The 23,164-nt window shown below is 37.4% G+C and overlaps 1 protein-coding gene across 3 annotated transcripts in view; it reads right to left on the bottom strand.

Moving 5' to 3' along the window:
* Positions 1-23,164, bottom strand: part of ptpn4b (protein tyrosine phosphatase non-receptor type 4b) — a 71,522-nt gene that overhangs the window by 28,764 nt on the left and 19,594 nt on the right. For all 3 annotated transcript variants that reach the window (XM_036561078.1, XM_036561077.1, XM_036561076.1), the window contains exons 3-13: positions 21,600-21,707; positions 18,360-18,402; positions 18,182-18,260; positions 18,047-18,091; positions 17,002-17,054; positions 14,373-14,493; positions 12,454-12,541; positions 10,116-10,204; positions 8,464-8,527; positions 5,084-5,256; positions 4,437-4,505 (exon numbers count right to left, since the gene is read on the bottom strand). In XM_036561078.1, the coding sequence (XP_036416971.1) occupies positions 4,437-4,505; positions 5,084-5,256; positions 8,464-8,527; positions 10,116-10,204; positions 12,454-12,541; positions 14,373-14,493; positions 17,002-17,054; positions 18,047-18,091; positions 18,182-18,260; positions 18,360-18,402; positions 21,600-21,707 (932 nt within the window). The remainder of the gene's footprint in view (positions 1-4,436; positions 4,506-5,083; positions 5,257-8,463; positions 8,528-10,115; positions 10,205-12,453; positions 12,542-14,372; positions 14,494-17,001; positions 17,055-18,046; positions 18,092-18,181; positions 18,261-18,359; positions 18,403-21,599; positions 21,708-23,164) is intronic.

The raw sequence follows: 23,164 nt of genomic DNA, 5'->3' as shown, positions 1-23,164 counted from the left end.
CATAAACATTTATTGAGATAACATTCGTTATGTCATGATAATGGCATTAGCATCTCGAGATCTCAAGAAAACAACATTTATGTTGTCATAACTATATAAATAACTCGAGATCTTGAGAAAAGAAATGAAAATAACTTATCATGGAAAAACTGCAAATCCATGGTCCTTTAGTGATTCTGTACAAGATAGAAATCCACCTTGCAGAATGTGATCAAAGTCTGTTTTAGTATAAGTATTAGATTAAATGTTAAACTCCAAATATTGCAATACTACACTGTATCGATTTTTTCCTCCACCACTATCAGTTACCAACCATAACCACACCCACCAAACTGCCAGATCAGCTGTGGGGGATATTCCCTAAACCAACCTGTTTTGAACCTAGGTTTAGGCCTTGCTCTATGCTGGAACTTCCAAAAAAATTAAAAATTTAAAGAAGCATAAAAAAAAAAAAAAAAAAAGCTAAAGCAGCTAGCTAAAATGTTCTCCTAACTAAATGGATATCTCCTAATGGAAATAGACAAAACTACACCAACAAAGCTCAAACTAAAACCAATTCTCTGCTAAAACATTCTTGTCAATTACATGGAAATCAATACAGTAGAAAACAATCTTTATAGACAAACAAGCAAACTGAAAAGATACCTGGTAGCAGCATAGTGTGAAAGCCTTAGTCTCAGCTTTAGTCCCAACATCATTCGCTATGGTGAATCAAACAGTAAACTCTGTTCTAAAAACAAGGGGGAGTGTCTTCTTACCACACACACACACACACACACACACCAGCCCGGGTGACACTTCCTGTGTTTAGGCGTATCTTTCTCAGAATATTCAACCACACACGCGCATGGAAAACAGCTCGAGGAGGAGGACCACACCTCTTACCCCCATGCAACGTTAGCCATTTTCTTTTTGCCTCTCCACCTGACTGTAAGTGCCTCCATATGAAACTGTGATTTACTGTAAATATAAACGCATCGCAAATTCCATCCTCACTCACTCTTTAGAACAATAGTCTGGCAAAGACTACTGAGCAGTCTGAGGTGAGTGTATGATGATTTAGCTGTTTGCATGACATTAACTGCACTGTTAATCTGTGTTAGCAGAGCACAAAATAACTCAAGTAATCAGTTTCTTTGGTATGTTTGAGTTTATAAACTCAGAAGCCAGAAGTTTATAGAACTTACAGCTTCAGGTTTAGTTACACTTGTTCACTCATCTTACCAAATGCCACATGACAAGGCCCAAAACATACTGCCTTGTGAGAGGTACTTTCCACATATTTCAGTTTCCTTCTCTTTATAATTTGGCCATCACCAAAAATAAGGATTTCTGTAGTTTTGTCATGAACTTGAGGATTGAGGAATCGGGTCAAATCAAGCTCCAGCTGTTAGCCTTGTCTTAAGGTCGCAGAAAGCAAAAAAAAATATGGCAGTGCCATTTTCTATTACTCTGTTTTCTTATTTCATGACTATGATATTGATTTGAACAGGACTACTATTATTGAGGGAGCTCTGGGTTCAGTGAATCATAGAAGTCGCTCTGGAATTATTACTTACAGATCAGTAAAAACTCTGGACATGGCTGATTCATAATGGATTAAAGACTGGACTCTGAATGGCGAGTAGTACAAGCTAATGGTCATTTTAACTAGAGGTTTTACTATATTCTGCAGCTAATGTTGGAGAACTCAAGCTTTGATCTTCACAGACATATTGTGTCCGATATTTGAATGCTCAGCACTAACTTTATACCTGTAACTTATAGCTAGCTAGCAAACTGTTGGAACGTGCTTCTGAAACGGAGGTCCCGCAAGCTTATGAGACGTTCATATATTAAGTAACTTTAAAAACCTCGAAACAGAGAAGACCAACGTTGTTCTTTCTCTGCCAGTTCATAGTAAAACCATTAAAAAATCTACAGGTAGGAAAATAATGAAAACAAGTCGAGAGGGGCTTTACAAGTAATTACAACTGAAAATTACATGAGCGACTACAGACTAAATACTTTGTGGTAACTGATTACTGGACTACTTGACAGGTAACAAACAAATGGCTTTACAGTTACCAGAATTAACCATTTCATTGGATCCCATTGGTTTTGTATACTTGTGCCAGTCCAGTAAGAAGCTGTTCAGAGGCCATAATAAATTGTTTACCTTTGTATTAGCAACAAATGCTTACCTGATAAACCTGAACATAAAACACCCATAAAATTACAATGCATCCAAACCCATCTTTTAGCATGACCATAAGGTTGTGTCCGAAAAATGAACTTTATTTGAAAACAACTGATAAAAAATAAGACAACTAATATTTAATTAACATGAAGCTCCATTATAAAATCATGCTGCTACTAAAGTTTTCAGTTTCATGAATTTAAAAAGCAATAAACTGTTGAACACACCTTAGGTTTTCTTTACTGATTCCACTTAAGGAATTTCAACTCTCGGCTTTACAGTGTGGCAGGAAGCTTCCATTACTCGTTAGCTACATTAGCATTGTAGCTACAGTGAAAAACTACAGAAGGAAACTTCAGACACCAAACATGTCTTAACTGATCATCCACATGTGGAGCAAGGAGAAAACTGTGTAAAAGGAATTTTTTTCAGAACTATTCCTTTTAAGTTTGTCCTTTGTTATTAAAAAAACACACAAACAAACAAAAACCTGTGGGGATGTCAGTGGCTTCAGGGTGATTTGGTGGACAAAGACTATAAATCCAAAATATGGGGCAATATGTGAAATGCAAATACAAAGCACAAAGATATTTAATGTTTTTTTAACTTAACTGTTAATTGTTGTTGTTTAATCAACTTAACTGTTGTCCATAAATATATGTTCATTCTGAAATTGATGCCGGCAATTTAAGACTAAGAATATTGTCAACTGTTTTTGAACATTTTGAAAGAGGTAATGTAATCAAATATAATATAAAAATAATCAAAACAAATAACAAAATATAATCAAAAGATTAGAGAATCTGGAAAAATCTCTGGACCTAAAAGGTGTGTCTGTGAACTCTGATCCTTCAGACAGCACTGCATTAACTTTGATGGATATCATCGCATGGGCTCGGAAATACTTTGACAAAGCATTGTGAAAGAATTTTTTGTCGCTGCAGTTACAAATGCAAGCTAAGACTGCACTATGCACAGTGGAAGCCATGTCAACAACATTCAAAAACACTGCCAACTTCTCTGGGCTCGAGCTAATCTTAAATGGACTGATGCACAGTGGACCATGTACTGCGATCTGACGAGTCAAAGAGTAAAGAATCATCCAGATTGTTACCAGCGTAAAGTTCTAAATCTAGGGTCTGTCACAGTTTGGGCAGGTGGTTGGGGTATTAGGGGGTAACTTGCACATCTGTTAAGGACCAATAACACTGAAAGATATACAAATTTCGGGGGAACAAATGTTGCCTTTTAGATGCCATGGACATCCGTGCTTATTTCAACGTGATGATGCCAAGAAACATCCTGCACATGTTACAACAGCATGGCTGTGTAACCAGAGTGTGGGGGCCAAACTGGCCTGCCTTTCTCCTAATGAAAATGTGAGGCACATTATGAACTGCAAAATACAAAAACAAAGGCCTTGTATTGTTGCACAGGTGAAAACATGTATAACTAAAGAATGGCAAAAAATTAATCTTTCAAACTGGATCATTTGGTGTTTTCTTTACCAGAACGTTTAATAATTGCCGTTTAAAGGAAAAGTGATGTAACACAGTGGTAAACACGGTCCTGTCCCACCTTTTTGCAATATGTTTCAGGCATCATATTTGGAATGAGCATATAATTACAAAAATGATAAGGGTAAAACATCTTGTTTTGAATTGACTAATCACTGCTTTCTGTTTTTATTGGAAATTTACATACTCATCAAACTTTTTGGAATTAGGTTTGTACACAGCAAAAAAGGCCTGTCAATGTTGATTCAACACCCACCAATAAATTTAGCTCAGATGAGCAGGCAAAGTTGGAATTGTAGTTTAGTTTAGTGTGTTGTCTAGCTGGTGGTTCAATATAAGAGAGGAATGACTTTTGCTACACATTTGCTGGGTTCTGTTCAAGGCTATGTTAACATGAGCCAGTTAGTATGCTATCTAATGAGCCCAGCTTTGCTGTAATCCCTTAAGATACGCTATGTATGAAGGTATGTAAGAGGTAACTATTAATGGTAATCATTCACATTAGTTTGTCATAAAGCTAAAGGAATTTCCCCTTTAAACTAGCCGTCAGTCGTCTAGACACAGAACCATTCCTCACTACCCTAAAGAAGCACATTTCAAAGCTGTATTTAAAAATCCTTACATATTAGCTCATAACTGCTCCAAGCACTGGTAGAATATCAAAGGGACTTCCAGATTACAAGGTGCACACACTATAAGGCGTTGGTCATCAGAGTGTAGCATGTCTACGAATGTGTTACCTGGCGAACACTCTATCCTTGACACCTCGCTCTTTCCCGTACTGGACAGACTGTGCTTCCGTCCTCCCACTGAAAAGCAAAAAAACGTTTCTTTCAGAGCTGCTGTTTCTTTTAAATTTCTAACTAAGTCTTTTAATTTTCTAAGTAAAAATACATACATATCCTCTACAGAGAACATATTCTGCACATTTTAATGCACATTTAGTGTTTATTTGCTGAATTTAACATACTGGGGAAAAAGTGAGAAGCATTAAATGTGGCCTGTACAAAAATGTTATATATTACATTTTTATTTTTTTGCCCTGTTACGCTCAGCAAATAAATAGAAATTATGTTTCCTGGAGAGGATGTGTTAGCTTTTTTTTTTTTTACTTAGAACATCAACAGAACATGTCATTTGACCGGGGTTCATCCTTTTTTGGTGTTTCTATTTGCCCCAATAATTCGAATGAATGACTATCCATTAAAGTGAATGAAAGAAATCGTGATTGCATTACGTTCCCACAGTGTTGGGGTGTGATTATGGCTCTAACACACCTGGTTCACCTCATAAACTTTCCAGGAAGTTGAATCAGATGTCTAAGGGGAGGGGAAATCCCAAAAAGTTCATGAATTGCCAACCACTGTTGAAGAAGTCAAGCTCTCACCAGTAGCGGAACTTGGAGCCGAGGGTGAAGTAGTGTGCAAAGAAGCTCTTCTGCGGTGGCATGGGCCGCTCCAATCTGAAGAAAGTGTGATGCTCTACGCAGGCCTTCCATACGTTCTTACACGCTCTGTAGTTCACCATGCTGAAGCCCAACAGAGACTCTCTGCTCTTGGTCTGAGAGAGAGAGATATAGACAGAGATACTGACAAAAAAGCAAGAAATATTACAGAAAACATGACAATGGCAGTCCCTTGTTTAAATCGTTTGGGTGGCATGTACTCGAGTCTAAACAGATGGATATTACAGAAAGCCATCACAAATCGGATCAGTTGGCTTCAGTAAAGTGCCTTTCTCATACATTTGCAAGCACAGGTGACATTTCGTCTTACTGACATATACGACTATTCAAACGTTCAGAATCAACATTCAAAATTTTTAAATCAAAGATTTTTGACAATATAAAACTAATTTGAATGCAGATATATGTAAAAAATGACTTTAATTACTAGCTCTAGTACCATGTTTCAAATAATTAATAAATAACAAATAAATCTGTATAATATTAGCAGTGATGTTTTAATGATAAAACACACCATTTACAAAGAAAATACTTACGTTTGGTGCACAGTTTCTATTTATTTGCTGAGATTAATATATTAGAAAATAAACATAAAATATAAAATGTGCAATAAGTTTTACACAAACCACATTTTATTTTGTTTATTTTTTTAACGTTGTACATATTATTTTTAATATATTATACGTAACTGTGCATTAAACATCAATCACATTCTAGTCATTTGGCCAGGGGTGCACAAACTTTTGCATGCATAAATGACTGTGTATGATGTATTATTTTATTATCTTCTTGTTGTTCCTAAATACTTGAAATATTGAATAAAACATGTAAAATACCAGATTATTTAGCGTCTTAGATCTATACTGTATATGTTATTACTGTATACAAACAAAAAACTATTAATATGACAGATTTCAAATCTTTCAACAGTAGTGTATTGTAAATCTCCTTGACAGATACTTCATTTACCTGACAACTTTATAACGGGTTCTATAATAATATATCTACAGACAGTAGTGTTACTAATAAAACAGTGCTGTTGTATACCATTTTCAAAGGCGGTCCAGTTTCTATGTAGGTGTTTTTAACCAGAAAAAAAATCATATTTTTCAAGTTTTCAAGTTTAAAAATGTGGAAGATGAAATGAATTAACCTACAATAAGTACTCACTTGCTGAGATCAGCAATAAGCTCTAGCAGGCAGCACTAGCTCACTACCACTGCAGGATTATCACATCGTCACTCTATAGGCTAGCGGTCATGTCAAGCTAGCTAATCAGGGGATAAGCCGGGCTTCATTAGCAAATCTTCATCGATAAATCGTCTTTAGGCTACACCTTGGCACGACATGCTCACAGAGGCTCAACAGTAAACATGCTGACAGGCTTTAAAGTAATGAGAGACTGTTTCCTAACCATGATCAGGGTAACTTATGCAGGTTTCAGTAATATTACTCAACTAAACTACTAGAACATTAGCAGTCCCATGTAGTGAATATTAGGAATGAGTGATGTTTATAATATTGTGATGCTTAATACAATATGAATCACAATATTTTGCCTTTTTGCTAGCAAGCTGGATGAAACAATGCACCAGAAAAATTGCAAAAAACTGAAAAACTATGCATACAGCAATTTTAATTAATATAACAAGGAACAGGAGCAAAGCATAACTGGTAAAAAAAATATCAAGACAAAGGGCTAACATCAGAGGTGTGTAGAATAGTCTTAAACAATAGTCAAGCAACTGTTACTTTGGTGAAATAAAGAATGTAAAAGTGCCTTCCTAAAAAACAAGTCCAAAATTAGCAGGCCAAAAGAACTACTGTACTGAAAAAGTTAGAGAACTGCATTAACTTCTTAGTACAAAGCAGGGCAGATGCTATGGCTAATACATAAAACAGAAGTAAACAGAAAAAAGGAATTAGTGACTAAATGTTAACGACTGAACTGTAACTGAATTAAAAGCAGAATCATTTCCTTACAGATATGCTTGAGTAGAAGTACATTTGAACATGCTCAAGCAAGTCTTAAAAAAGTACCTCAGTAAGTAAATACTACTGCCCACCCTCTGGTTTGGACAAAAAATCAAATATACACAATTTCCCATTCAGCCCAGATGTATTTGACCAGCCAAGACCTGTTTAGTGTCCAAATATTGCTGCTTTAGTTTAGTGCTGGGGCTGCTAGGCTAGAGTTGCTAACAAACAGTCGAATTTTAGATTTATTTTCTGTGATTCCATCATCTAAACTTCTCTCAACCCACTCAAACCACTTGCAAGTCTTCATTAGGGTCGAGCAGACTTGTTAATGTGGCTCAGGAGACAGTATGACTTACTGTGAACTACAAAAACCAACAAAACTTCACTGCGTAGCTGCAGCAGGTAGCCATTTTAGACAACGGGTGCTGTGCCGAATTCTGACTGCCCATCAGGCAGACATACATAGATGCTACAGATTTGGGTGACCACTGACTTCCAGTGTTTGTTAGCAACGATCCAACGCTAAACTTAATAGAAAATTTGGACACTAAACACGTCCACATGAAGTTTTTATTTGACAGTGTGACATTACTGGTTGCCTGTTTCAGGATATTATCTATAATTAGGCCACATCTCTGTTTTTCATGAAGTGTGCAATTAGCCAGTGTTCTAAAAATATTGACAATACCCACAATGTGCCATGGAAAGCGTATCATGATGCAACGTACTGTGATAACCATATCGTCACATCGCCCACTGCTAGTGCCTATTACAGTAGAATGTTAATGTTTTGCTAACATAAAGTAGCTTATCAAGCACTAAGCCATGCTTTAACCACTGGAGGGTTCAGTTACAGACACCCTACTGTACCATAATAAACATGAATACTGCCTCTCACTGCTATACGGCTAACATACATATTTAATGAATATACATGAGTGCACACGTTTAATGCCCACAGTCTGCCAGTGAGATCTACATATTAAAAAGGCTTGAGGTGATCAAGCCTGAGGTGAAAGATTCATTCTACTAGTTCCACCAGCTGAAGAAATGAATATTCATATATGCAAAGGCCTCCATCAATTATGAATTTGTCACGTCATAAACACTCGAGACGCTTTGCATTATTAATCAGGCTTTGGTGGGTTTCCTGCCTTCTCTTGCACATCTACCCACCGAGACTGAACAGAACTGTTGGGACCCCTGGCTGTAAGATCAAATCGAAAATTCGGAGACAATTTTGATGTTTCACAACAAACAGAAAGGAATTTTACTATCTAATACAGAAAGCACGTGAAATCCATGCACAACTGACTGCTTACCGATTCTTTTCGGAGTTGAATAAAAAACTGTTTCGATTTAAAGGAGATTTTTACAATTTTCACCCTGAGAAAAGAGAAAAGAAGAGAAAAGAGAAAGAACAAAGAAAATTAATGTCACCCCACGGTTCCGGTGGTCAAGTCAAAGTTTCATTATATCATCAAAGACTAAAACACTATAATAGAGTAAATTCTAGCTATAATACATAGTAATTCAATCGTTGAGATGTGAATAAAACAATTCACAGTGTTCTGTGAAATGCCTCATTGTAGAGATATTTACAGACTCAGATTTTTTTTACAGTGGTGGTGACAGGAACCAGGGGTCACAATGTCTACAGTGTAATTCTAGCCATTTATTTAATATTCAAAATGATCAAATGGCAAAACAGTGCCTCAGACATTAGGAGGTATATTCAGAACCACTTTAAGTAAATGAAGTAACTTTCTGTGAGGGAGCTTATAGAAACACTCTATGGATGTCTGGTTTCTATCACCATTACTGAACAATTGTGACTAAGTTTCTCTAAAACTCAGCTTAAAAGTTTCTCTGAAAATTTCACATCAGACCACTCTGAATGACTTTGTTTACATCTCAGCAATTTAAATATACTGATACGCTGTTACATAATGAGTAAAGCCAAAGTGATAAAATGATTGTGGTCTGACTGATATGATATATATATATATATATAGTTTATATCTGCTACACGATAGATGATGCAGATACATAAACTACATATAACTATATATATAAAAATACAGAAACACATTTTTTTACATTCAAACACTTTTACAGTTTTTGGCAGACGCTCTTATCCAGAGCAGCTTACAGTTTGATCATTTTACACAGGTAGGCGAAGGTAGTGTTAGGAGTCTTGCCCAAGGACTCTTATTGCTATAGTGTAGGGTGCTCACCCAAGCAGGGCTCTGAACCTCAGTCTGCATCTTAGAAGGCAGAGGTGCTGACCACTACACTATACCAACCAGAACCAAATCCACATGGATCAGTATTATGGAGAAATATACCATTTAAGTTAAACCTTAATACAATGCAGTCGTTTTAGCACAGTAACCAAGCATTACTCTTCTGAAGTGCAATAAATATGACATGAAATATCAGTTTGAAATATCTGTCAAATATAACTGATAATTATAAGCAATTATCTTCAGGCATTACGTGAATTTGTTAACTTCCTTCAGCAGCAATACTAATTTAATTTAATGAAGGATTAATTAGTTAAAGCAGGTATTGGATGGTAACTGTAAATACTAGGCTTCCTCGAGGACAGCCCTGGAAATGGTTAGGCTAACACTCACACATACCACAGCACAATGTATTGTTCATTAATTTGTATTTATTCTGTACTTGTTATTTTTTAAACAAATAAATGCTACCCAGATAAGCAGCTTCACATATGTTCTCAAATGTCTAAGACTTTGGCAAGGTACTGTATTTTATAAGCTCAAAAACTTTTCCAATATTACAATGAAACAGTGCTTTACTGACTGATATGACTGTCAACTGTCAAGTTTCTTAACTTTAATGAAAAACAGCAGAAACTGAAAATTGCATTTAGTTACAGTTATTTAGTTTCAGTGTCAGCCACTATTTTTGTACACAACAGTGCAGCTCATTTTGTGAGGCCACTCACCATGGAAAGTGGCTGACTCGTACCCTGTTCTTATAAATGGCGATCCCAGCAGACATCACTCCAATGTAGACCTCTGCAGTGGTCTGGTCCTGTGACATACAGTACAGGAGACAGTTAGTACAGTACAGTCATACGTATGAATTCAATGTAATTCTACCTGTACAGTGGTCTTACAGTGAAGACTGTGCTGAAGCAGTTTTACAGAAATCCAGGTTGAGACTCACCCTTACCTTTTTTTGCAGGGCTATTCCTCTGGCGGAATAAAAATCAATGTTGATTTTTATAAATAGTATAATCAAATATAATATTTTTAGACGTAATTCTATTATCAGATTAACTAGGACACTGTTGGCTCTCTTTGTGTGAAATGTTGTGACTCTGTGTTGAGCTGCTAGTGAGCAATGTGAAGTTAAAGCAATTGACACCTCTCCACAAAGACTGCCGACATAAAATGGACAGGATAAATAATATAATATAATAAATAAATAAATACAATTTTCTAAATGTTCACTTGCTTGTTCACCAACAAAGATGGACATCTAGTTTGATTCTAGTTCTGAAAATCATGTTTCATCAAATATATTCCATCAATGTTTTTTTTCCAGTTAAAGCATAGTTTAACTGAGCTTCCTCCTCTAAAACAGGCAGAAATTGCCTGAAGTTGCCTGAAATTTTACTGTGGGGGGGGGGACGAGAACCCCTCCCACAATGCAGTAGACCAAAAGGCATAAATCCAGCTCTGAATGAATGAATAAATGAAAGAGGGTTTGCAGGTGATATAGGGAAAACACAGAGGAAAACACAATCGCAGTTTGCATTAATTATATGTTTCTGTTACCTTCTTACTGAGTGAATCAATCAGATTTATTTGATATGCTGAAAACTGAGTCCGTGAATTATCATACATAAGTATCATTTCAGTGTTACTTGCAATGCAGTGTCACTGTAGACATGTTCAATACTGTACTGTGTATTAGATCAGTGGGTAACATACATTATGAGTAAACCCTTTGGTGTAGCACAAACTGGTAAAAATGAGATCAATATAAAATTAAGTTATAGATATTTAGGTAGTTCCTGACTTTGACTCACCCTGCATGTGCCTAGTACAGTACTGTGAAAAAATTCAGAGACCACTCTTTCGTTTAGTTAAACTCTAGCCAAAAGTAATTCACTCGTTTTTTCATTTTTTCAGCTTCAGGAAGAAATACAAATTTTGTCTCTATTTAGTGAGCACATCCTTCACCTTTAGAACAGCTTCCCTTCTTTTCGGGAGGCTTGTTTTCAGTTTTTTCAGTCTTACAAGTTGGTTGTATTCTCTGTTTCTCATGACTCAAGTAATCCCAATTACAAATTTAGACTCATCAACAGCTTCGCAACAGCTATACACCCTTTCAGGCTCTTAGTGTTGAGTTGTCTTGCCACAGTGGAAGGATGGACAGAAACACCTGTGGATTTTTTCAGATCTGAAGAAAGAGTGGAGCTTGATTTTCTCCTCTCACTCAAAGAAAAAAGCTTTAAGTGCTGTTCATTTGATGGTGATGGCTTTGGTGGTCTAAGATTGGTGGTGACTAAGATAAATTTCCAGTATTGAAACTTGTTTTTTCACCTTTTTTCCCCTTCCTTATGCAAGTGGAATATCTTAGCTAATCTCCTCAGGAATATCTGGAATTTAAAAGATGCATATGAGAATTTGAAGGCAGCTAAGGTGTGTTTGGGTAGTTGCTTGGGTGAATGTTAGTTTCTAATAATGTCAGTGACAGGTTTGGGAGCAGTTTATGTTGGGAGACAGCTGTAATTTTAAGATTTGGATGGGAGGATGGAATAAAGTGGCACTAGAGTGGACAAATTAAATTCTGATAGATTTGATATTACACTTAGTGTTGGAGTCTGTTGTGTAATTGTCTATCAAATATGTGTTCCTGTTTTTCTTCCTGACACTGAAATTTGATTATCTTGTGGCCATTTTTACTGGAAATGAAATAAATGATAAGGCGGTTGCAGGTTGCTGACTTTTGCATAGTAGGGTATGTGCACTGCACAACACTTTTCGCCAAGCCTACTAAATTTCCGAGTTTAGCACACAGTACTTAACGCAAACCTGATTCCTTATTATGCGAAAAAGGGAAAACTAAAGCTGAAACATGACATTTTTAGCTGCTTTGCTTAATACATTTGGTTCTGTCTTCTGTTTACAAAGATGGCTGCCTATTTGCTTGGGCAAGCTGTGAATAAACGCTGCAGTCCAGGGCCAAATATTGAACCGTTGGCCTGAATAAAAGGGTAAAAATGAAAAGAGGAGGGTTGGGGGTGGATTTAGGGGGAGTTAGTTACTGACCCGAGCATAGTGAAGTTCCACTCCATACAGCTCTAACGAACTGGCAGCCCTCAAGTAGTTAAACTCCGACTCAGCTGGAGAGAGTCCACTAAGAGAGAGAGAGAGAGAGAGACAGAGAGAGAGAGAGATCATTTGTGCAGCAGTCTGTAAGGAGACTCAATCTCTGGGAGCTGGGAACAATGAGCTGCCTTGTTCTTCCATGAGTGTGTGTGTGCGTTTATATTCAGCTGCGTCCCTTATTTTGCCCCTCAGTCCAATCTTGCTGTCTTGTGCACCATTCTAGATCTTCACTTACAGATGGCTCCAATCTAACACTCAGTCTAACAGAAAATGCTGGATCGGATATCAGAGGTGGAAAAAAAAGAATGAATCTGATCTGATTCTGTAACAAATCCAGCCTTAAACATCACAGAATTGTTTGTAGTGCAACATAATATATCGCAAAGTAAAGTAGGTCGCGTGAAAAAAGGCATCCAAGTGTCAGACTGGGTCTCGAAATTCAATACTTTCAAGGTACCAACTGAACTGCTACAGAGAATCGAAAAATTTTGTGCCATTCAGCACTTAATTTCAATTTCTAAACAGTCCGTTTTATCAGAATCAGTGAGCCAATACGAGTTCTTGTTCCAAAATCTAGACTGCTGATAGGCTGTCTAAGGATCAGAGATACATTAAGCTTTCAAAAGCTTTTCATTAAAAAAAATGTATCAAAAATAGTGTTATTTGCATTTTTATGTATGGATGAATCTATACAATGTACTGATATTCACAATAATGCTGTAGCTTTTATAATGGTGCAAATTAATTCTTAAACAGGGCCATTAATTTTATCACCCAGAAAATTCAGGTGGGGCAACCTTGCACTGAAAGTGTCCTCACATAAAGGAGATATTGTAGAATAATGTAATAATGTCCTGTAACTATTAAATTCCAAAAATACACTGGACTAAAATTGCTACAAAAATGTATGTTGTGTCATTGACCCCTAAATAACATTTACATTTACACTGTAGTAACATGCATTTGTTGCAGTCACTGAATGTACCCATTTCAAGTACCTCGCACACATTAAAGGTTTAAGCCACACCTACTTTCTGTTTGTAATTTGTAAATAAAGTATCAAAAATGGTATTGTCACCTCACCCCACCAAGACCTCTGTCACAACTGGAACCAGGAGTATGTTCTGTCATTCTGTAACTGAGTTTGCACCCCTTTGCTAGTATTCCTTTTAACAGCAGGTAATTGCAAGAGACTGAGCTTTCTTTGTCTGCTAGATCAGCTCACAATTATAACAGCAATTCACCATTTATTGAAACTTTCTTCAGTGTAATTGTTTTTGTATTTACAGTTTTTCCTCAAAGTTTACACAGTTCACACAGTTCATTCTGTTGTGGCATAAAAGGAGTTTATTAATCTGAAGGAAATACAGAGAACAGCTGTGTTTGTTGGATGAGTGTGCTGGTTGGATCCGTGCTCTTTTCCGCATGCAGGTCTGTTTGGAAGCGTGATATGTTCAGACTGATGTCAAATACAAGTCTCATTAAAAATGTAACGACGCTTTTTCATCAAATTTGCATAAAAAGAGCACAGATTTGACAGCCTTTACTTTGCAACTGTTTAATGAAACTTTGCTACGACGTAGACAAGAGCGGGGATTTGAGTACAAATGATGAATCAGCTTCAGTGCGTGAAATCAAGTGCTAGCCGGGCAGTACCTAACTTACATGAAGCATGCCCTGCGTCATGCAAATGTTTCAAGTAGAGAGTCAGTAAAACGTCAGCATTCAGCGGCCCATGAGCCAATGGCATCAACTCATAGGCAGTGTCTGAGGTCAAGCATTTCAGTCACATTTGAATAGAATTTGAATAGAATTTGGGCCACTTCTGCTTCACTAATGTGTTCTTTCCTCAGCCTTACTTGTGCTGTTGGTGCAGTTTGGCAACCTCCTTCTCGAAGTCCTCTGGAGGGTTAGGAATGAAGCTGTACTCTGAGAGGTAGCCAGGCAAGTGCTCCGACTGGCTGTAGTCCCCCAACTCAGCTGGAACACAAAGCACACAGTGTAACCAAGTGTGTATGTGTGTGTGTGTGTGTGAGAACGCGACAAAGAACACAATGGGTCCTTCACCCTTTGAAAGTCTCGCACTGTGATTCTTCCAATTTGCCCACGGTCTCGTAAAAGTGCAAGATTGTGCCAAAAGCCAGAGCCAGATGCAACTATTAAACAGCCGATATCTTAGGTGATCAATTAAATTTAAAGGGCCCATTTCATGGAAATTTTCCTCCTTTTTTTTAAGTACGTGAGTAGAACCAACTCATTTATATACATCCATCTATTCAGCCCACAGCAGTTTAGCTCCTCCCATTCATAACAGGGTTATAGGGAGGGTTTCAGCTCTGAGCATTTTGTTAATGAGGCACAATACAAAACAGCCAAATAGAACAAAAGTCATTTACATATATCAGTCTTTAAGGCACAGTAACAAAACCAGCCTGTTTAATTCTAAGGTACAGAGAGTGATTGGAATACGGTCATGTAAAAATTTAACTATGACCATTTTTGATACATAAAAACCACACCATTGTTATAAGTGGGCATCAAGGCAAAAAATAAAGGAAAATGTAGTTTAATCCATGCTGTTCTACTTATGGTTGGTTTTGTTATGCCAAATTTAATATACTGAATTCAAAGAGCAAAATAAAGAAAGACCAGTCGACCAAAATTTGGATTGATTAGGTTAATTAAATTTCTTTCTTTTTTTGTTGCTGTTGTTGTTGTGTCCAGTTCCCACTCCCTAGTTAGGTCCTCATTACATGATCCAACCAAGCAGCAAGGCTAAAGTGTGCTTTCTCCAAAACATATGAAGTGCCATCGTATGTTTTTGAACTGCCGCTAATGCAACATCATTGGACAGCTCAACACGCCTGGAGAAGAAGAACAGCGCTAACTGCTAATTCTGTTTTCCCACCATGGTAGGTGTTGTGTTGAGTAATGGTGGCTGATTAGGATGGCTGTGGCCTCGCAGATGATCAAACTCACAATCTCCGAACGCCAAAGCCCCAATTTTGACATTTGTGTATAGATCTTAACTACTTTATTTAGAACTACATAATACAGATGAAATTATAAATCGCAATCATATTGCAATCATGTTGCGATTACTATGTAATTTACTATTTAACACACTATACTATATAGAACATGTTTCAGGTTCCAGTCCTCTCAGGCCAAAATACTGCAGATTTCAGCACACTGCCTCATTGAACACACCTAAATAAGCTCATCAGCTGATTCGCAAGGTCTTCAGGAATTGAATGAGGGTGAACGCTAGTCTCCACAGCAATTTGGCCCAGAAGGTCCCCAGCTTGACATGCCTTTTATAGAACTACACATTATAATTATATACATTAGTGAATAAAAAAATGCAACAGTTTAACTTTGATGTGATGTAGTTAAAGACTGGCCTGTGTTATTGGTGAACAATTTCCATTTGTTGGATCATGTGAATCCCCTGATTCATCCAAACACCCGAAGAACCTCATCAGGAGCATGTGAGTTTGGTTGGGGTTCTCACTAGGGATGCATCGATACCATTTTTTTTCAGACTACATACAGAGTACATATGTTTTAGTAACCTACTTAGAATTAAGTAGCTGGCTGTACCTTAACAGTTAAATTATTAAAATCTAACTGATTTCAAATAAAGTACAATGAGTAAAGTTGACATATATAGATTTTGTTTCCGCAAATGATGACCTTTTTCGCCGTTGATTTGCTAGCCTTGGTGTCTTCATCTGTATTGGGGAAGTGGTTGTGATTTTGATTGTGTGTGTTAGCAGTTTGTTAGAGATCCGTTTGCCTTCTCCACTGTTAATGTTGTAAATGCCAATACTGTGATTACAAACAATGTCATTAACAAACGATTCACTGTACAGCCCTAGTTTAAATGGATACTTCATGAGGACTCAATTTGACTTGCTCTTTTCTTAAGCCGAATGAAAGCCCCTTCCCTCATGTGCATGACCCTGAAAAACTCATAACAAACATCAGCTAAACCCCTGCACATGTATTGAGGTTAATCTAGAGACAAAAGGCTTGAAGCCAGATTGGCGAAAGGATTGAGAGAAAGTGCGTGTGTGTGTGTGTGTGAGAGAGAGAGAGAGAGAGAGAGAGAGAGAGAGAGAGAGAGAGAGAGCGAGAGAAATTACAGAGTGTAACGCAAAATAAACACGCCGTTTTAATGGAATCAACCAGAAATGGGAAATTTACATGCATTAGCAACAAGCCTCTTCATTTTCTCACTATTTAAAATTTCTAAAGCCCCGATCAGACTAATCAAAACAGCATCATAATCGCCTTTCATAAAGGGAGCGAAAACATATATATTATACAATTTAACAGGTGCATTATATTCATTTGAAAACCTTTATTGTTACAGCATTAAAAGACGAGTCTGCAGCGCAGGTCACCGCAAAACAAGGCTGACTGGAAAACTAACATCCTCAATACTTTTGCAGAAATGTCAATACTCAGGGTAATCACACTTACCCTGAATGGCATAAGAGGCCAGAAGAGCTGCTGCATTCTGTGGACACGGCAACCTGACACAAACCAAGAACATACGCCACGTTATATTCACAATACACTACAGAGAAAACAGTTTTTTTAACCGAAATTTGATGCTAAGTCAGTTAATGAAACTTGCTTTTGTAAGCACTGTTTTAGGGTGGAACGATATGAAAATTTTGTGGCCTGGTAAATGTTACCAATACCAATAACATCAGCCAATATAATTTAATATATAGATTTTAATTATATACTCCAGTAGTTTTAGTTAAACAGTGATGATTGTTAACTGTGAATTGTGAAATATGACTGCCTGCTGTCAATGATGAACCTTCTTAAACTCAAATAAAAGACAGAAACACAACAAGTCTTAAAGGAGTGATAAGCTATGTTTTTTTCATTTCAAATGAAAATGCAGCAGTCTCTCAACCAGCTCCTGCTCTCTGGTCCAGTGCACCTACAGAATTCTACTTCTGTTTTTCAAGTGAAGGGACATACAGGAACTGCTGGGCTTTTGAGGCAAGCCTTAGCCTAACATGAACACCAGACCCATGAGGGCTGCCTGACACAGTCAGCTGCATAAGACAGCGTTCCGGCCTCAGCACCACACGCTGTACCCCAGCTGGTACTGAAGCATGAATAACTGTAATATTTCCCAAATTCCAGCAGTGTCTGACGGTTGGATGCATGAGTATGTGGGATGCTTCTATGAGACTTAGTTACATTACTTAGAGTTACATTCAAACGCCTGTACAGGTGCCAAAATGTAACGTCAAATGAAAAGTCAAACAAAATGCTGCCAAATAAAAAGCCAACTCAAGCTTTGTAGCAATTCAGATGTGCAAAATCTTCTGGACAACAACGGACTTGGGTTACAGCCTGTAAGTGTACACTTATATAGTGGACGTTTAACACAGATGGAGCTTATAAAGTTGCAAGATAGTGACAGTACAACTTGGTACTTGGCACAACATGGGGTTTCTAAAAAAGTGCCTACAGTATTATTGGAATCTCTAAAAATACTCACCTCCCACTCAAGATGTCCTGTTTCAACTGCAAAAAGTACAGGTACCTGAAAATGAGAACAATAAAAATAAATTAAGTGTCTGGCTTTTAAAAAATGGCAATGTTAAAAAAAAAATAAATTATATAAATTATGCACCTTGTGTACTCCTCTTGCAGTTTGCTTGGGTCACTTACAAAAAACTTCACCCTAAAACTTAAATTATTTGGAGCCACCCCTTAAAAAAACAGAAATTCAGTCAATTCCAACCAATGAAAAATCTAAATACATAACCATGAAAATTCAGAGGCAGTGCTTCACTTCAATTATCACCTACTTTTCAGTTGTTTCCTTATTGGTTTGTTTGGATCCAGCCACCTCTACATAAAATAAGAAAGAAAAAAACAAAACAAAACAAAAACAAACCATCATTGTGATATTTTCATGTGGTCTTCAAAAAGAAGAAATAACTATACTGACATATATGACTATTTTCTACTAAATACTTTTTGTTTGACATAGATCTCTAAACCTGGCTGGAGCATTAAAAATAATTCCAGGTTATGAATCATTTTTACAACAGCTAGAAGCTGCCACCATGGTCTTTATTGGCTAGTTGGATACAGACAGTTATCCAAATACAAGGACTCTATTACCGGTGCTGTCTTAATTTAAATAAGTATCGGCATTTCAATTCAGTGAGCTAGTCTGTGAAATAAAGATTAAAACATTTATCACTTCTAAATAACATATTCATCAGAGTGTATGAATAATGGATTTGGCCCTCTTTCCTCTCCGCTGTGCTGTAACACTGAGACACAGTCCCTCTCCAGGCTCAGTTACAAACAACTAGAGTGTGGCATGACCCCCAACTCAACTCCACTGTCTGTCCAGTGTAACCTCCCCACAGCTACCATGGGTGCGCATGCGTACGCATCCATCATACATCTTTTCGTCTGTCCAGGTGTTCTTTATTGTATCATGTCGGTGCAAAAATTATATCTTGGCATCTTAAACCTAGTCAATATATCCAATATCACTCATGAGATAATGCATTTTCAGCCTGTCTCCAGTAATTTTATCCAATTATTGAGTTCTACTGGTAGACAATGTTGCCAATTTCAAGAAATAATGCTTTAAACAAGCAAAATTATTTGACAACAGAGTGAGACGTCTTATAGTCTTACATTTGGAGATATTAGATGCAGCGCTGTGCAAAAGTCTTAGGAAGCTGAGAAAATTGTAAACCCTTTGTCCTGGCAGTAGGTGTTTTTTTGTCTGTTAAAAACACTATACATCATTAGAATAAATCTAAACAAGCACAAATACAGTGTTACACAACAGTTTTTTTCCAGGCACAGGTGTGATTGGTTGGGAAGTGCTCTATTTGTGCTGTTATTTGTCATAGCAGCATGTTTTTTTCTCAATAACTGTATCATTCCACGGGGCACCACTGACATTACTAAAGTTTCTATTTTAGCACATTAAAAAACACAAAATGGATACATTCTACAAGATAATACTTGACCTGCAGCCTGTCTGGTCAGATTCTAAAGAAGAGTGTGAAAGCAACCTGTCTTTCCCTCTAAGCAAGCTTTTAAGTCAGCATCTATGATGGCGGAACAGCTAAATAAAGTGGAATTAGCCAGAAATGAACAGAATGCAATCCAGCAAACAAGATGGGATTTGAAATGCTTTACAGGCTGAATGGAACAAAACTGGTAAGTATTGAAAAAGCTGAGCTGAACTTGATATTGCGACTTTCATGGCTGTATCTGTAGGGAAGGAATCAAAGAGGGAACTGCCAATATTGAAGCACCTTTGATACAGCGTTCAGGGCTTCTTTAATTTACTTTTTTCTTTAAAACCAACAGAACACTCATCATGGATGTGAAGATCTACAGTACTCAGCCTTCAGTTTGGGCCTATGACTGAGACACAGGTGTGATGTTATCTCATGTTCTGTTACTTAAAAATGTAACCAGAATGTTTTGTTTTTTAAAAGTTATTAAATTTAATGTAGGGCTAAACAATTTGATTGCAATTTCTTTTCTATAATATTCTATATATGCCCACTGTCTAACATCGGTTGCCAGCCAACATCAGGCCAACATAGGCCCCTCAGCCAAAATGTCATTCGCCCAAGGTGATTTGCCAATGTTACGCCAGCGTAAGCAATGCATTTGAGCCAATGCTGGGTGAATATATACTTGCTATCTGGGTAAGCTCCAGTGGCCCAAATCGGATTTTCTCACCAAATCAGATTTTTTTGTTTGGCTGTTCACATTATCTTTTAAATGTGACCTGTACGCGACATTAGTCTGAACAGATCTCGCTCCTAAACTGACCCACACACACGAAAGACCAATGGTTCAGGTTACTTCACATTGCTTCACATGGGTTCACATTATCCAGAGGTAAACAATCATGACTTCCAACGAACGCCAGTCGCTCCCGGAAGCTTCAGTTTAATCTTCGTCAGCGTCACAGGAGCCATCATGAAGCTTCATTGACTGACAGCGGGGCTCATCACCCAGAATGTGTTCGAGCTCGTCGTTAAAAGTTATTTGGACACAGTCACTTCTTTGGTTTGCATCCTCGGATTCCTCAAACTTTGCTTTCAGACTTTTTCTTGACACTGCAGCCTCGTTCTCGTATGGCCACATTCAGTCATTTCTTTCGAAATCTCTTCTAATTTTTTGGTGCAGAAACATCAGCCTAAATGTTTATGAGGTCTCAGCAGCGTGAAATTATGACGAATGTCGAGTTGAACTGAAGTAAAAGTCACATGAATTCCGATCTGTCTGTTCAGACTGAGTCGCATTGCCACAGATCGGATACGGATCAGATTTCAGTACCGCATATGAAAGCATCTCAAATCAGAATTGAAAAATCAGATTCAGTGTGTTTTCTGCTGCTCACATTGACTCACAGATGACACATCTGTGTAACATATGAAGAAAAAGACCAGATTTGGGCCACTTTTACCTGATGTGTTGCACACTATATACATATATATATATGGTTTTTTTAGGGTGGGCACTTCATATCAAGCAGTAGTTTGTGTAAGTGTAATAATGCCTCAGATAGGCAAGAAATGTTCACAGAACACAGCCTGGTACATATTACCTAGACCTATAACACTGACAGAAAAAGAAAAACACAGCCTTGGAAGAAATGTTTGCTATTAAATATTAAAATGTTCAGCTTTGCTCGTTCTTACGATCTTTCTGCTTGAATGGACAAAACAATAACTAACAGCCAAGCAGAAAACTAGACAACTGTAAATAAACTTGTCTTTCAAAACAGTGAACTATTACTAAGATGAGTGTACTGCACACCCATCACCTTAATATACAACCACACATCAGAGGACATTTTGTCCAGTCATTGCCTGTTTAACCCATTGTTTTATCCACTTTTAAAAACTGGTGCAAAGGTGCACTTTAGATCACATAAAAATGCTTATAAATTCTATTAATAAATAAATTGTAAAAAATGCTACGAAGGTAAATATTGTTGGGGGTGACACAGGCTTTAAAACTGTTGTGTTTAGTGACCGAGCATCCGGCTGTACCTGATTGTCCGAGGAGTCGTCAGCAAGCTGAAGTCCAAAATAGTCTCGCTCTGTCAGCTGCAGATGTTCAAAGACTATGTCCAGCAAGATCTGACCCTGATCCTGCTTCTGGAGAAAGAGAGAGAAGGAAATAAAGAAAAAAAGAAAGAAAGAAAGAAAGAAAGAAAGGGAGAAAGAAAGAAAGAAAGAAAGGGAGAAAGGGAGAAAAGGAAGAGAGAGACAGAAATAAATAAATAAAAAAGGAAGCAGGGGAGAGAGAGAGAGAAGGTAACGAGGGAAACAGGGGGAGAGAGGGAATTTTTCAGTCAGTTGTAGCTACAGACAGTTTATGCTGTAATGATGCAGTACTCTAGGGGTGAGTTGGGGGGTGTACCAAACACTAGGATGCATACTAATGTATAGTAATTTATTCAAATGCATGCAAATGTGTGCACTTTGGCTCACTGACCGAAACGGAGGGGGGGATTATGAGTCCTTCTCCATTTGCTACTCTGACACAATTAAGAGGGTGCAAAAGGTTATGCACGATGTGTACACTTTAGCTGTAGTGACTGTCACTGGAGGCCGAGTGAGTCATATTGAAACAGACACGAATCAAAAGGGATCACTTTTTAAGGAACAGTTCAGTAAAAAAAACAAATGCGCACAATTTTCCCCTTGCCCTAAACGCAGATGATCAGTCAAGACTTCTTTAGTTTTGCAATGTAGCTAACAAGTTACAGAATTAGCCCTGTACGAACTGTCTGTCTGAATCATCAATCATTTGCCTCAAACTGCATCTAGTTGTTCATTAACCTCAAACAGACTTGCTTCTGTGGTTTCTGTATGACATAGTCTTATCTATAAAAAATCTTTATCATGTCTGCCACTGTTGTTATAAGTTCTTCAATGTACTTTTTGGTACATTTTTCCTTTAACGTTACTGTAAAACAAACATTAGAACCATTGTCTCAACCGGCCTTCCCTATGCACGTAACCAGCTAGTTTGAGTGGCATGGCGAGTAGGAGCTTGATTTGTGTGATGGCCCCGGGACTTCTCTCTCACCCAGGAATGTGTGGTGTCTGTCATCGCCCACAATACCTACAATCACAGCTCAGTAAATCTGCATTACCTCAATGTCATCATTAAAAATTACAACGATTTTTCAGCCAATAACAATAAACCAGAGGGTCGTCAATATCAGCTAGCTACTATATTCGCCCATTCGATAATACAAGCGGAAGTGGCAGTATGTTATTATGATCCATCCTTTACATTACTGATGTACTTTTGTCATTTCTTTATACTGGAAACAAAAAAAAACAAACAAAAAAAACCCTCAGACTTGAAACTGATGTACACTAAAGTAATAACTAGTCATGCACAATGTCAGAACCATACTGGTATCAACATACATTTGCTTAAGATATTTGATGATGTATTTATGGTAATCTGAAAGAGCAGAACATTCAGGTGACATTCAGGTGGCTTAATGTGCTAAAATATCTGATATCTGTTTTTATTAAGTTTACTGCATTTATAACAGAAATGCACATTACATTTTAGGGCTGTAACAACTTATCAT

Source organism: Colossoma macropomum, unplaced genomic scaffold (genome assembly GCF_904425465.1).
Source record: "Colossoma macropomum unplaced genomic scaffold, Colossoma_macropomum, whole genome shotgun sequence".
NCBI lineage: Eukaryota > Metazoa > Chordata > Actinopteri > Characiformes > Serrasalmidae > Colossoma > Colossoma macropomum.
The sequence above is the reverse complement of the archived record's forward strand: the minus strand, read 5'-3'. Positions and strand labels throughout refer to the sequence as shown.